This window comes from Carassius auratus, chromosome 11, assembly GCF_003368295.1.
Source record: "Carassius auratus strain Wakin chromosome 11, ASM336829v1, whole genome shotgun sequence".
NCBI lineage: Eukaryota > Metazoa > Chordata > Actinopteri > Cypriniformes > Cyprinidae > Carassius > Carassius auratus.
This window is the reverse complement of record NC_039253.1, coordinates 3,636,802-3,652,178: the sequence shown is the minus strand read 5'-3', so window position 1 is coordinate 3,652,178 and position 15,377 is coordinate 3,636,802. Positions and strand designations below refer to the sequence as shown.

The following is a 15,377-nucleotide window of genomic DNA, read 5'->3' as shown; positions in this document are numbered from 1 at the left end:
AAATCACAGAACATTTTTATACATATACTGCAAAGGGGTATTTTATTATGTGATATCAGAACACAATAAAGCATGCAACATATTGATTACTGTAAACATGTGCACGGTTTCACATTTGTGACCCTGGAGCACAAAAGCAGTCATAAGTAGCACATATTTGTAGCAACAGCAACAACACATTGTATGCAAAATTATTGTTTTTTTTAATGGCAAAAATCTTTTGGATATTAAGTAAAGATTATGTTCCATTAAGATATTTTGTAAATTTCCTACAGTAAATATCAAAACCTAATTTTTGATCAGTAATATGCATGGCTGAGAACTTAATTTGGACAACTTTAAGAGTGATTTTCTCAATATTTAGATATTTTGGCACCCGCAGATTCCAGATTTTCAAATAGTTGTATCTCAGCCAAAGATTGTCCTCCTAACAAACCATACATCAATGGAAAGTTTTAGATTTCAAATACTGAACCTTATGACTGGTTTTGTGGTCCAGGGACACATACTATTTTCTAAAGGCAATAAAGAGCATTTTAAACCGAATTTTCTGACAGGGATGTATTTTTATTCTCTATTTCTTTGCACAAAAAAAAATGATTAAAACGTGTGATTTTTATACTATGATATATATATGTATTTTTGCATTTACTCTTTAAAAATTATAAGGCTATTTAGCTAATTAAACAGGTGACATAATGAGATGTGAAACATAAACCAAACACAGTAAGTGCAATTAAGTGCCTTAAATTATATATATTTTATTAAAATGATGAATAAACTTTTATTGCATAATTTCTGTGATATTCTTCTTTACGGCTACTATATACAGCCTGTCAGATCAGGCGCGCGCACTGTATTTGCATACTACAGGAACAGGATTGGAATGCTTTATGCTGCGCGCACACACACACACACACACACACACACACAGCTCCACCTCTTGAGACTCTTTGCACCTCCTTCACTGTCGCTCGTGTTCATTCCCATCAGCGGAGCTTCATGGACGGACAGGAATGGCTGGGTCACGGAGACGCGTTCACTTTCTCACGGCTCTGTGCGTGTTTTTGTGCTGCAGCGCTCCGGTGAACGGAGGAAAGAGAGCGAACTCGGAGAGATGCAAATACAAGGTAAAAAACACGCTCGAGCGAAATCTGTAAGACATTAGCGTGCAGTGTTTCTGACACGAGCTTTACGAACAAGTTTAGTCATGTCACGTTACCGCAGAAGAACATTTAAAGCTCTCTTTTTTGCTTAAAACTTAAAAAAAAACTTTTTTTCTATGGTGAATTATTGAGCACCAGACTGTGTTTTAGCAATGTGTGGAGGTTAAAAGTATCCGACAGTAAGTATCTTTATCTGTAAGGCAGATTATGTGTGTTTATTTGGGTTTACACTCTTTAAAATAAAGTTCTGGTACCATGTCTTTAAAACATGGAGGCTAGTTTTAGCTGGTTCAAGTTGGTTTATAAGTTACAATGTAACAAAAACCTTAACTGCTTTGTTTCTGGTCTGAGATGGTTAAGCTAAAACTAAAATAAAGGGGTTCAAACTTACCTTTCCCACTTTTTAAATGATGTATTTCTTCTGAAAGCTGTCTATGTTTCGGTGGCTTCAAATTAAAGAATCTAATCTCTAAAGAACCTGAATCTTTATTTTTAAGAGTGCACCTGTATGATTCGAGCTGTGTGTTTGGAGTTAAAGTCTTGTGCAAACAGTGTTCATCCGGTCAGGAGCACTGAGCTTTGGGAAATGTTTTTTTTAGTAGGTCAGATGTGAGAAAGAGTCTCGCAGTCTGGTCTTTTGTTGATCTATTGTTGCTGGAGGTGACCTGTTGATGCTTCTGTGAATGGAGTTGAATGGCGGTAGACTACAGATGGAAATTAAAAAGGCTGCACATGCAACAGCTTTTCATGTAAGCATTCAGCTGAATTTCTATCCTTATGTTGGCATGGGATATTGAATTATGGTTATTTAAAGGGACAGTCTCCCAATAGTGAAAATGTAGTCATCGTTTATCCACCCTCAAGCTGTGGAACACAAAAGAAGATATTTTGAAGAATGTTGGCCCCCTAACTGTTGACGGTAGCCATTGACTTCCATAGTATGGAAGTCTATGGGTACCGTCAGCTGTTTGGTGGATGTTTAATATATGGCTTACATTTTTTGATTTCCTAGACAGCCACATGACTGCTTCATTAATGCTCGACTGTTTCTTATCTTTTTATATGAGTATCTAAAAGATGATTCAGAGATGAATGTGGTCCTGTTGTGTTGGCAGTGTTTGTTTTGGGGTTTTCTTCCTGCTGACCCGTGTCTGGGTCGTTTGCTGATGACAGACAGGCTATTGAGAGACAGATTGCCCCACAATCTCATTGTCTTGAAGGGACAGGACTGCTTTGAAGTCATTTCCTACAGGAAGTCCGTGAACTATTTGCTCTATTAAAATTCTTTGGCATTTCCTTTTAGGAAGCACAGTTTGCCTCCCTCCACTGCTACATCAAAGCCGTCCTGTTGAGAGAAACACTTCAGGTGTGAATGAATTGTGTGTTCTTGCACTTTTTCTTCTGCGCTGACAACTGGGCTGAGACATAGTTGAACTACTTACTTTTTATAGATAACAGACAGTGTGTCTTCATTAATGAAAGCTGGTTTTTGTGAGATTCTTTTTAAATGCATTTTTGTTGTGCATAATAAAATTGTGCTTTTGCATGCGCTCTCTTTTAAGGGACATTTTGACTCTTTAATGCTATTTTGAGATTGTAAAATTACTGAGGCATCATTATGATGCTGTTTTTTTACCATTGCTTAGACTTTGGTTTAGTAGTTTCAAATCACTAGTAATAAACTTTGGTGCATAATCTGTTCTGTCATGGGTGTAAATGATGCCTAAAATGATGTGTCAAGCTAATTCTTTTTATATAGTGTTTTTCACAATACATGTTTCAAAGCAAATTTTCATGCAGAAATCCATGATGTTTATGTTGAGAATATCTTAATGCCTTAATAATTCAATGTAGCATATTATAGTTGGGCAACAATGTAGTATTAAATGAAACCATGATACAAGCAAAGTATAAAATTGGTGGAAAAAAATCTGGATTTGAGTCATTAAGCAGTCACCTAGAAATGTGTTTACTTTGGGCAAAATCCACACACATTTTCAGAAAACAAAAATAGATTTTTTTTTAAGAATGTAGTTGCATATTTTCACAGTTTTTTTGTATTATTGCATTTTTTGTAAAATTTTATATGTAAAGACATTTGTATACACACGATTTTATAATGAGGTTGTGCTTTTGTTTTTTTGTGCTTTAAATCACTTTTAGGCTCTTTAAGGCTCGTCCTGCTGTATATGTGTCTTGAGATGCAACTTTTATTTTTCAATGCAAACCTTGATACAACTGGACAAAAAAATGGACTGGGGTCAAAAACCATGCACATTTTGAAAATTTAATCGTTTGTGATGTATATTGTATCCGTAAAGAATATTTTATTTTGCAATGCATTACTGCTTTTTTGTGAGTTTTCATAAATGCATAATTCATTCAGTGCAATCAGACATAAAGTGGACATGAGTCGGTAAGCAGTCAAGCAAGCAAACACCACTCACAACAATGTATTTTTTTTTTATGATGCATGCATGCAAAATAATTAATTTTTTCTCTTTTAAGAAAATGTAATCGTTTGACCCATTTTGTGTCAGTAGAGAGTTTTTTTTATTTATTTTTTACTTTGCATCGAGTTTGTGTCAGTTCTCATGTGCAAAGACAACAAATAAACCCCAAAACTAGTGTTTATTTTTAAGATGCAAAAAAAGTGCTAGTTTGTGTTGCATCTAGAGTTTTATATTTTGTCTTTGCTTTGTTTCCTGTTTTTGACTGCACAGCTCAGGTCAAGTCTCAGGAAAAACAAAGGTGGATATTTAAATTGGCCTCTGAGCTTTGTTGGGCTTCAGCCGAGGCTCAATTGGTTCTCCGATGGGGGCCTTTTGGACTGGGATTAAAGTGGTTGCTCTCTCCGGAAGTCCCAGGCCTTTCGGCTCAATAGCATCCTGCCTTTGGCTTTCCAACGAGCTCTGTGAGAAATCCCGCTGCCAGGGCATCGTAGGGAGTCGTTGAAATGAGCCTAACTTTCCTTCTCAGAGACTGACCTCAAGTCCCGTATCTCTGTTTAAGAAATGAAGGAATTCATTACGGAACGGATATTACCGGCTGTGTAATCGGTTTAACAAAAGTCTCGTCCCCGTCCATCTGGTTAAGTTATGCTCTCTGAAAATGATGGCAGCCAAGCCTCACAAACATTAGCAAGCATTTCGAAATTGTTTCCAGCAAGAGCAAGGGTTTCTGGGGGTGCGATTAGCATCGGGGGAGACCGTGCTCTTCATGCGTACACCTCAGTTGTGCTTTTAAGGGAATTGAGGGCCTTGATTAATATTCAACTTTGTAGAGCTCTCTTTTCCTTGGGCGCTCAAGTAAATGTTTTGCAGAGAGTGTTTTTAATCGTTCCCTAAAGAACTTTATAGCAATAGTCCACCAAAAAAACATCTCTTTGTTTACTCCCCGTCATCTAGTTTGATTATTATTATGAATATCATTGGCTGTTGACAAATTGCTTTTATGATTTTTAAAAGTCCTTTATGCATAATGCATGAATGTAAACCGACTATATTTTATGAAAAACAAAACGACATATTAAGCAAAAAATAAAAATTGTAACAAATAAACAAATAAAATGTTTTTTTTTTTTAGAAAATACTTAAAAATATTTTTTTTCAAAAGTTGCAAATGTCTACTTCAAAATTTAATTTTAAATTCAATGTGTAATAAAATTTACTAGACCAGTTTTTTCACCCTACAGTAAAAGTGCATGTCTGTACTCAGTATAACTAGTCCATACATCTTGTGCACTGGAAATTCCAGGTCCTCTGAAGTCATATGATGCATATGAACAAAAACAGATAGAAATCAATAATATTTCTAGCCACTATAGCTCTAAAATCTCATTCGCAGTTGCTGCGTCACATTTTGATCATGTTAAAAAAAGTGTCAAAAAACACATATCGGTAGACCACTAGTTACCAGTAGCCACTGTCTTCAAAAGTATGGAAAAAATACTGTGGAGGTCAACGGATACCAGTTGGGTTCCCAACATTCTTCCAAAAATTTTCTTTTGTGCTCAATAGAAGAGAGAAAAGAAAGAAAGAAAATTCTACTCAAATTTATTTTTGGTGGACTATTGCATTCATATAAAACGGAAGCAGTTTAATTAGGACTATGCAAAAAATCTAATGTGATTATCATGCGTATCTCATCCGTAAAGACGCTCCTGTAATTAGAAGTATATCCCCAGCACGTGCGTTCAGATCAGGGTTGCCAGGTTTTCACAACAAATCCTGCCCAGTTGTTTCTCAAAACTAGTCCAAAACTAGCCCAATCGCGTTATACGGGAGGTTCCCCGATAAAAATTGCTTCCCGGGGTTAAAATATACGTTTTTTAGCAGGGTTGCCTTGGTAAAATTCGCATTTTAGGGGCTAAATATCACGTTATTGGTATTGGGGTTGCTTCAAACCGCGGACATGAAAAACAACCGCAGACTTGGCAACACTGGTTCAGGTGGAGCGGCAGTTGCTACACAGAGCCGTAGTCTACCGTCAACTAACACAAAATCGTTTTCAAAATCGTCAAAGAATCGCCCGCGATTTTAACATCGATTTTATGTAGATTGTGAGTGAATTACGGCTCTGTGTAGTAAATGCCAACCGGTGTTGCCAAGTCTGTGGTTGTTTTTCATTTTGACAACTAATCTAGATCAGACCTGATTTTCAGGGCAGAAATCCCAGATTCAGTCTAATGTATAGGTCAAATAAAACAAAAGCATAACGACCGATGTTTTACTGCGTCCCCTGACGGACACAAGCAGAATCCCAGCCAAGTCCTTCCTTTATTATGGTGGTTCAGGGATCTAATGCAAAACCTTGAGTGCATATATGGGCCTTTTTCCAGTTCTGTGTGTGTTTCTCAAAAGAGCCCTCACACTTCGGTTCCTTGTTCTCGTAACATCTGGTTGAGGATGAATGATGGGGAAGGGGGTGTGTTTCATGTGCTCACGGTGTGGAGAGAGAATGAAAGGGGGGTTCGATCTGAGTTATTTCTGTGCCATCTTAAGGGTGCATTGAAAACCATCCAAGCAGCTCGTCCCCTTGCAGGCTGTGTCCTGTGCTGCGGTGGGAAAATCTCTGGTTGGCTGGCTCTGAATCAGCCCGGTTCGCTGAACTGCTTTGAATTCTGGGACAGAGGTCTTTCAGCGGCGAGACTTCTTTTGACTGGACGAGTGCTCCTGCCGCTCGCTTTGAATGGCAGGATGTTGCTGGTCAACCTGGGTGTGTTAAAAGTGAATTAAGTTGGGACACTCAACTTCTTCTTAATCCTGTCAAAGCTATCGGTCTAAAGGTGATCAGGGCTACTTTTGTTTTGGACAGTTTGACATCTTATGTTCTTACATATCACTATGAATTTTATCTATCAGTCAGTCAGATAATCAATCAATCAATCAATCAATCAGTCAAAATGGTTATGGTCATATATATATATATATATATATATATATATGTATTATATGTAATTTTCTAATGTCAACATCAATATTAAAATTATTTACACTATATATATATATATATATATATATATATATATATATATATATATATATATATATTAGGGGTGTAACGGTTCACAAAATTCACGGTTCGGTTCGATACGATTCACTGGTGTCACGGTTCGGTTCGGTACGTTTTAGATACAGCAAAAAGAAAAAAATGGCAGATAAATTTCCTTGATTTTTTAAAAATGTTTTATTTATTAAAACTTACCCATCTTCTATGGTGTTTTCTTAGCAGCATACTGTATAAAACAAAAACAGCTCCTTATAAAAAAAAATGAAAATGTTATATTGTTGTAGTAGTTATTAACAAATACAAAGATGTAACTTTTTATGTGGAACTCTATAACTCTTTATATTCAGTGTGTTTTTACTAGTGGTGGGCCGTTATCGCCGTTAACGTGCTGCGTTAACGCGAAACTCTTATCGGGCGATTAAAAAAAATATCGCCGTTAATCTATTCTCAAAGTTGGGTTGGGATCTGGGTCTATGATGACTTTCACCTTGATATTTTATGTAACCGACTGACTGAGGCCAGCCTAAAAAGATAATCAGGACAGTTGACGGGCCACTGCTGCGCATCGTCACGAAAGCTTATCTTTCTCACGTGTTGTTAAGCCGTACGACTTGTCGATTTAAACATTAAAGCATCCAAACACAAGACGCGGAGAAGCTGAACAGAGTAGCGCGTGCCGTTAGGTGCGCACGAGAGAGAGAGAGAGAAAGCCGCGTATCACGGACAGCGACACTGAACCGAGCTCTCTTCTGCGAAGTTCACCTCGAAGTCCCTCCTGCACCCGAACGAACAAATGCAAATCGCAGTTTGAACAAACAAAAAGATGTGAAAGAGGCCAATTCAGTACTCGCGGTGTTCTGGTGTTCAGGGCTCGTGCAGAGAAAGGTGTCTCACTAGAACATCGAATTTGCTTATTTTTGCTCTTGTGCCGACAAATACATACAAAATATGTCAAAATATCCACCTTGGAAATTATGCTTGAAAAAACTGTCAGTTGTTTCTTAAGTGAAAGTAAACAGTTGAGGAAAAAAATGGGATGTGTATTATATTGGATGCGTTCATCGTCTCTTAAAGGGACCTAATTTAGCTACTGGCTGCTGTAATGTTAATCCAAGAAAATGAAAATGAAAATCACTCACTGCTCTTGACTGAATTTCTTTGTAGTTTTAACAGTCAAACCAAAAATTATTCAGAAACCAGATATAATTTTTGATATATATAGCAAAACTGTAATAATGTGAGAAATGTTGAAGGTGTCTTAATAAATGTAGGTTTGATTGTATATTTCATTTTTACATTGAAGACTATCCAGTGCTATTATTTGGTTTCTGTACCTTGACACCTACAAACTTGAAAAAAAAAACTTAAACATTGGCGTGAAACAGGAGTAATGTTGTTTGCACCTTGTGCAATGTGGAATTAGTTTACAGCTTTTTCAAGCACTTTGTGATGCATTTTGGAAACAGGAGATGAGCCCCTTTTCTAATGCACCACCTAGCTTGATAAACCCCTTCTCAAAGACTTACTGTTTGTCAATTTTATTTGGGTAACACACATATTCTGAATGCTTTCGGCAGAATTCGAATGAGCCATTTTAATCTAGATTAATCTAGATTAATTTCAAGATCACAGTGAGATTAATCTAGATTAAAAAAATTAATCTATGCCCACCTCTAGTTTTTACTCAATTGGTTCTCTATAGGGCTTATGTTTTTTGGAACAAAGCAGGAATTACTGTCTGACTGAAATGGGCTCGTGAAGGAATATTGTAACGGGGCTCAATTACATTAAGCATGTTCTTAAAACCTGCGTTTCCACTACAGAGTAATGCGCTCGCTCACTCAGTACACGCAGAAGGCTCGTTGAAAAATGGCTAAAGTGTCTTTCACACAGGACGCTGTATGCGCGGCGCTGGACCCTGGGCTCAGCGTTGCCCTTCAGATACAACGCGATTTGCGCTACACTATGCCAAGAGCAAAGTAGGTGGAGTTTTCAAAAACTGCCCGTGCATACGTTCTATTTATAACAGTTCTTCTATCTAATAACGTGCAGGCCTGTTAATTGTATCGTACTGCTCAGGAAATTCCGACACAGTACAGTACTAGTCCCTTTTGATTTCCGTGCTTGTTTGGATGCCCCGATTGATTGGTAAAGTGCACCCAAACACCAGACCTGTTGGTCACTGGAGGATCTTCTATTTCTGGTCTGTTAAACGCTTTGGCCACCGCGTACCGTGCATGAACTGCTCGCTCACTCAGTGCATACTGAGTGAGCGAGCGCCTGACTGAGTAGCCTAACATAAACATATGGTGTTTTTTTCTTCTTCGGGGGTGTCAGGGGCATTGCCTGTTACGTCGTTTGGGTTATTGGACTACCTTGTTGAACGCATCTCATTATATTTCACAATTATTATTTTTTTTTTCAAATATAATTAATTAGTCCAACGAACCGTTCGGTACATAATGCGTACCGCGTACCGAACTGAAAGCCTCGTACCGAACGGTTCAATACGAATACGCGTATCGTTACAACCCTTATATATATATATATATATATATATATATATATATATATATATATATATATATATATATATATATATTAGTATATTTGATATGCATAATAAATTCTAAGTGTATTTAATAAGATGACTAATTGATTGTTTTAATCAATGCTATTCAATTATAAATGGTTATTTGTTATTTTAATTTATTATTATTTCTTATATATATATAAATATAGTCATCATAGACCCAGCTCCCAACCCAACTTTGAGAATAGATTAACTGCGATATTTCTTTTTCGCCCGATAAGAGTCTCGCGTTAATGCAGTACGTTAACGCTGATAACGGCCCACCACTAGTTTATATGTTTATATATATGTATGTTTATGTGTGTGTCTTTGATAAATAAAAATAAAAAAATCCCCCAAATTAAACATTTTCATTATTTTATTTAGTATAATGCAATTATGAATTAAGTTTTAAATAAATATTAAATTATCTGATTATATATGCTTATTTGTTAAAATACATGTAGTTTATAGTTACTTAATTCAGTATAATTAATTAATAATTACAAAATTATATATTATTGAATAATTATTTAAATTATTTAATATTTAATTGTTATATATTTAAGTATTTTATTGTATATGCTTATTTGATAAATTATACAAAATTAAGATTTTTTTATAATGAACGTCAGTGCTTTAAAAACTAGATTGTTTCATTATTTTATTTATATATTTGTGTAATTATTAAAATGCATAATATATAATAAAATATATAAAATACTAATTATAAAATTATTTATGAATATACTAAGGTGGATATATTCTTTATAGCTTTTCTCTAGCATTTCTGTCCACTTCTATTCAGAATCATGCATGAAACTGATAAAATGCAGAAAATGAACCATGCAAAACATGATTATTTGTAATATGGCTATAAAATGTCTCCTAAACCTAATGCAGAACAAATCTGAACATTTATTTATGCTATTTGAGCTGGCGCTTTAACCTCGTAGAGTTGGCGATGCTGTGGCGAGCCGAGGGCTGTAACCCGAGTCTGTGATCTGTGGTCATTTACTCTCTCCCTGCCCCCCCACAGACTGAAGTCATTACAATCAATTAGCTGCTCTCTGCTCCGGCCTAATCAAGGATCTGGTAGAGAGCAGCTTCCTGCCTGTAGGTTTCAGGCAATGATTTGAGATTATACAGTGTGTGTCGTCTGCAGGCTGAAGCATGCTCTGGGGTGGAGGCGGGCGTCTTGATGTTGCCAGTTTGTGGGTGCTTGATCAAAACCACAGCTTTGTATTTGTTATCGTTGATCTTTTTTTTTTGTCTGTAATGAAGTCCAATGAAGTTGAAGTAAAGGACATTAGGTTGAAACAAATATTAGATTCCGAGTCCCTATTGCACTTTTTCGCTTCATGTACACTGCTATTTTCATGCTGCAATGCATTAAGAGAATAATTCCTCAAGGAACCATTCACAGAATTCCAAAATAAACTTTTAACACATGATAGAACCTTTTATTTCATTATAAAGTTCCATGGATGTTAAATGGAATCCTTTATGTTTTGAGGTGCTTGATTCATTAGTGTATGTTGCTCAAAAGAGTCAGAAAGTTTGTAGTCTTTAAAAAATATATGTTTTACCCTTAGCAGATATTAAATAGGTTGTAAACAATTTGATTTTGACTGAATTATTCTACTTAAGTAGGATAAGTAAGAGTTCATGCACAGATTTATTTCAAAAAGCGAAAGGAATAAAATTAATGCACAGTTCATAGGCTAGTTTTTCTGTGTAATCTTTAATCAAAATGCATTCAATTAAAGGTTATTTGATTCTAAGGACTATTTAATTGCTTATTTTAATTTTAATTTATTATTTTATTATGGATGTACATATTTAATAAAAATGAATGCATAATTACTATATATATATATATATATATATATATATATATATAATATATATTAGGGGTGTAATGGTACGTGTATTTGTACCGGACCGTTTCAGTACAGGGCTTTCGTTACAGTGCACGTGTGTACCGAATGACGGAATGCAATATTTTGTGTGCGGAACATAAGTACATTTTCGTGTTTCCAAACGAACATATTAAGTGGTGGAAGTCTCCACGTTCAGCGCAAATCCCTCCTTGCAGCTGATTCTAGGCCATAGACAGTAAAAGAAATGGACACAGCGACCCCATTGGAACTCAATTGAGACAAGTGAAGCCCATTTTTAGCGTTTTTTAGCACTTCCGTTTCTGACGCACAGCCTCAAACGAAGCTTGACGACATCAGCAACCTGTCTGCCAGATGTAAATCTTCTAAGTGGCTGTGCGTGCAAACTGCCATCGTTAATCTTGCAGAGACGGCGAGCTTGAGCGGGGAGTTCTTTGGCGTGAGTGAGCAGGAGTAAGTATTCTGATTAATTATTTTGTATAGTATTTTAAAATGTAACGCCAGTACGCCATATTAAGTTAATTTCCTGCGAGCTTCTCCTCCTGTCTGTACGGTAATGCAGAGTGGTTATGACGCAATCGTTAGCCTATTTTTACAAAAACTATTTCTACGGGGCCATAACGTAACATAGAAGGTAATGGAGCCCTTCATACATTGTCGTGTATCTTTAAAAATAAATAATGGACAAACGGAGTCTTTAAACGCCTCAGATGTAAAGTTATTCGCTGTCAAAATGAATGGGAGTTAATGGGATGCTAACGCAAGTGAAGTTCTGCTAAAAGATGGCAGCGCGCGGCCGACTTCAACTTCCGGTCGACATCCTTGCCGTCTGTTCTAGGCCGGCGACACACTGGATGCGTGGCGCAAGCGTCTCAGCTGCGTGGCATGTCCTTTTTTAATTCGGCTCCCATGTTAACAGGTTAGAGCTTGCAGACTGCCTGCGTGTTTCCGCGCGGAAAACACGTGCATGCTAGTAATAGAACCGACGCCTATTTTTCACGCGACACGAAAGCGTGTTGGAAGCGTTTCCAGGCAAAATAGAATAGGAAAATATGTTTATATGTCATTTTGTACACAAATACATATTAATTCATGACACTTTGAAGTTTGAAAGTCTATAGGTTGACATAAATTTAGATATAAATGTAATTTAAAAAATAAATTAGTTAATCGATTTTCATATATTTCACCTGTCAAACTTAGTCTATTTTGCCGTCAAGACTGTTGACGGTGTCCTTTATCAGTAGGCTTTATATTTATGCTCAACATGAAGTATAGATATTGATGTCATGAAGACAAGATCCTGGTCTGTCGGTGGTCTCCATCTATGTCACCTACAGCAGGAGCGCGCCAGCGCCGCGTCAGGCACGATTCTGGTGAAGCAGGATTGGTAATGGTGCACTGTAATAATAGTTATTTATTTATATTTTTCATTATATTTTATTATATGATATTGGTTTGAGACTGAGAGTATTTTATTTAGTGGAGAACTTTGCAGCAGTAAAAAAAAAAAGTTTATAGTAATATACAACCTGCAGTTTAAGGTTTGCATTTCTTTCCCTTACTGTACCGAATATCAACCGAACCATGACTTTAAAACTGAGGTACGTACAGAACCGTGATTTTTTTGCGTACCGTTACACCCCTAATATATATATATATATATATATATATATATATGTATGTATATAGTAACTAGATAATATTTTATTATTATATATATATATTTATTTCATGTAATTATTTAGTAACATTTAATAAATATTAATAGATAAAACAACTTAATGAAATGATATTTATAAAATTCTTTAGAATTTCTTTAGTTTATATATATATTATATAACTAATTAATATTAATGGGAAAAAAAAGATATATATTTTCTGTATGTATGAAATGATAGAGTTATCCTACTACTAATGCATTAATTAAGATCTCATGTGTTGTAAACAGCTAAAGGCTCAAGCAGTGTAATGGGTCTGGAGCAGCCAGAAGTGTTTGGGCTCTGGTGACTCTCAAAGGCAGCTTCATTATAAGGGCCCTGCGCCTGGAGTTGAAGGGTTAATCAGCATGTGTTCAGCTCTCTTGTGTCTCATCCGTCCTTCTTGGCACCGCCTCTGTGTTTTCCATTAGAGCGAGATGATCTTCTCTTCTCTTCCTCTTCTTCATGGTCGTGTGTTTCTGGAAGGCCGTGGGCAGCGGTGCATTCTTAACTCACGAAACCCAAAACTTCAAATCCCACAAGCCCTCTGTCGTCCCGTCAAGAGGTGCATTGTTTGTGAATGTCATCCGGCGGCTCATTCTTGGCTGTGTCTTTTTCTCTGTGTTTGTTCTCGCAGGGCGGACGCACAGGGACTGTTTTATCAGCTCCAACTATTAATCCAGGCTATAGAAGTGTAAATGAAAGGGCTTTTTTGAGGATCGGTTTCTCTTCTGAAAGCGTGTCTAGACTCGTTTCAGGAGTTTCTGTCTGCTGTGTCTACATCCTTTATTTAGTAATGTGAATTTCAAATGATTATAAAAACAAGATGATAACAAAGGAGGAAGAATCCAGACAACAAAGATTTCTTAGGAGTTAAGGTGGATGTCTTGCTGACATAAACATTTATGTGTGTGTGGGTGTGTGTTTTCTATTCTAAGGATTCCCAAATTCTTTTGTCAGCCAAGCAACTTTGACCTAAAATGTTTACTCTAAGTACACCTGAGATTTTAAGTTAATATTTAAATAAATTAAAATTAAACACACTTGTTCACAGTACTCTTATGTTGGTTAATGGTCACGTGACATGCAGGTAAACAAAGATAATATTTAATCATTTAAGAATATTTACAGTAAATATACAGTACAGACCAAAAGTTTGGAAACATTACTATTTTTTATGTTTTTGAAAGAAGTTTCTTCTGCTCATCAAGCCTGCATTTATTTGATCAAAAATACAGAAAAAAAAATTTATATTGTGAAATATTATTACAATTTAAAATAATTGTTTTTAAATTTATTATACTTTAAATTATCATTTATTTCTGTGATTTTTAGGATCATTATCACATGATCCTTTAGAAATCATTCTAATATGATGATTCATTATCAAAGCTGGAAACAGTTCTGCTGCTTAATATTTTTTCAGAACATGTTATACTTTTTTAGGATACTCTGATGAATAATAATAAAAAAAAGAAGCTATGTTTTTAAAATATTAATATTTTGTAATAACAATATACACTACTGGTTAGTAATTTGGGGTCAGTCATTTTTTTTTCTTTCTTTTTTTTTTAAATAAAAAAACTTTTATTCAGCAAGGATGTGTTAAATTGATAAAAAGTGATAGTAAAGAAGATATATTATTAGAATATGTATTATTATAATTTTTTATTTATTTTGAATAAATGCAGTTCTTTTTAACCTTTTATTGATCAAATATATTCCACAGCAGAACTGTTTCCAACACTCATGATAAATCAGAATATTAGAATGATTTCTAAATGATCATGTGATCGACTGATGTTACATGTGACACTGAAGGCTGGAGTAATGATGCTGAAAATTCAGCTGCGCATCACAGGAATAAATGATTTTTTAAAAGTATATTCAAACATAAAACAATTATTTTAAGTTGTAATAATATTTCTCAATATTACAGTTTTTTCTGTATTTTTGATCAAATAAATGCAGGCTTGATGAGCAGAAGAAACTTCTTTCAGAAACATTAAAAATAGTAATGTTTCCAAACCTTTGGTCTGTACTGTGTATATATATGTATATGTATATGTGTGTATATGTATATGTGTGTATATGTATGTATATGTATATGTGTGTATATGTATATGTGTGTATATGTATATATATGTATATGTATATGTATATATATGTATATGTATATATATGTATATGTATATGTATATGTATATATATATATATATATATATGTGTGTGTGTGTGTGTGTGTGTGTGTGTTTTATTATTTTTTAAATTTATTTTATATTATACTATTATAAATATTTTATGTTTAGTCTTATGTTGTATTTATTTGAATATTTTATTTAATATTAAATTCATTTTTTAAATGATTTTATGAATTTTTAGGAATTGTTGAATTGTTGAAAAAATAAATTTTAATTTAAAACTATATGGTTTTATAAATATTTCACAATGTTTTATCTGAATAATTTAAATGTTTTCATTTTTTCTTTAATTTTGATAATTTCATTTAAAACTAAATGTATTTTAC

The 15,377-nt window shown here is 34.9% G+C and overlaps 1 protein-coding gene across 1 annotated transcript in view; it reads left to right on the top strand.

Annotated features, from left to right (window-relative positions):
• Positions 1-962: 962 nt before the first annotated feature.
• Positions 963-15,377, top strand: part of LOC113110800 (interleukin-17 receptor D-like) — a 47,504-nt gene continuing 33,089 nt past the window's right edge. Inside the window, exon 1 of the mRNA XM_026274983.1 lies at positions 963-1,130. Within this exon, the coding sequence (XP_026130768.1) occupies positions 1,017-1,130 (114 nt within the window). The 5' untranslated portion in view covers positions 963-1,016. The remainder of the gene's footprint in view (positions 1,131-15,377) is intronic.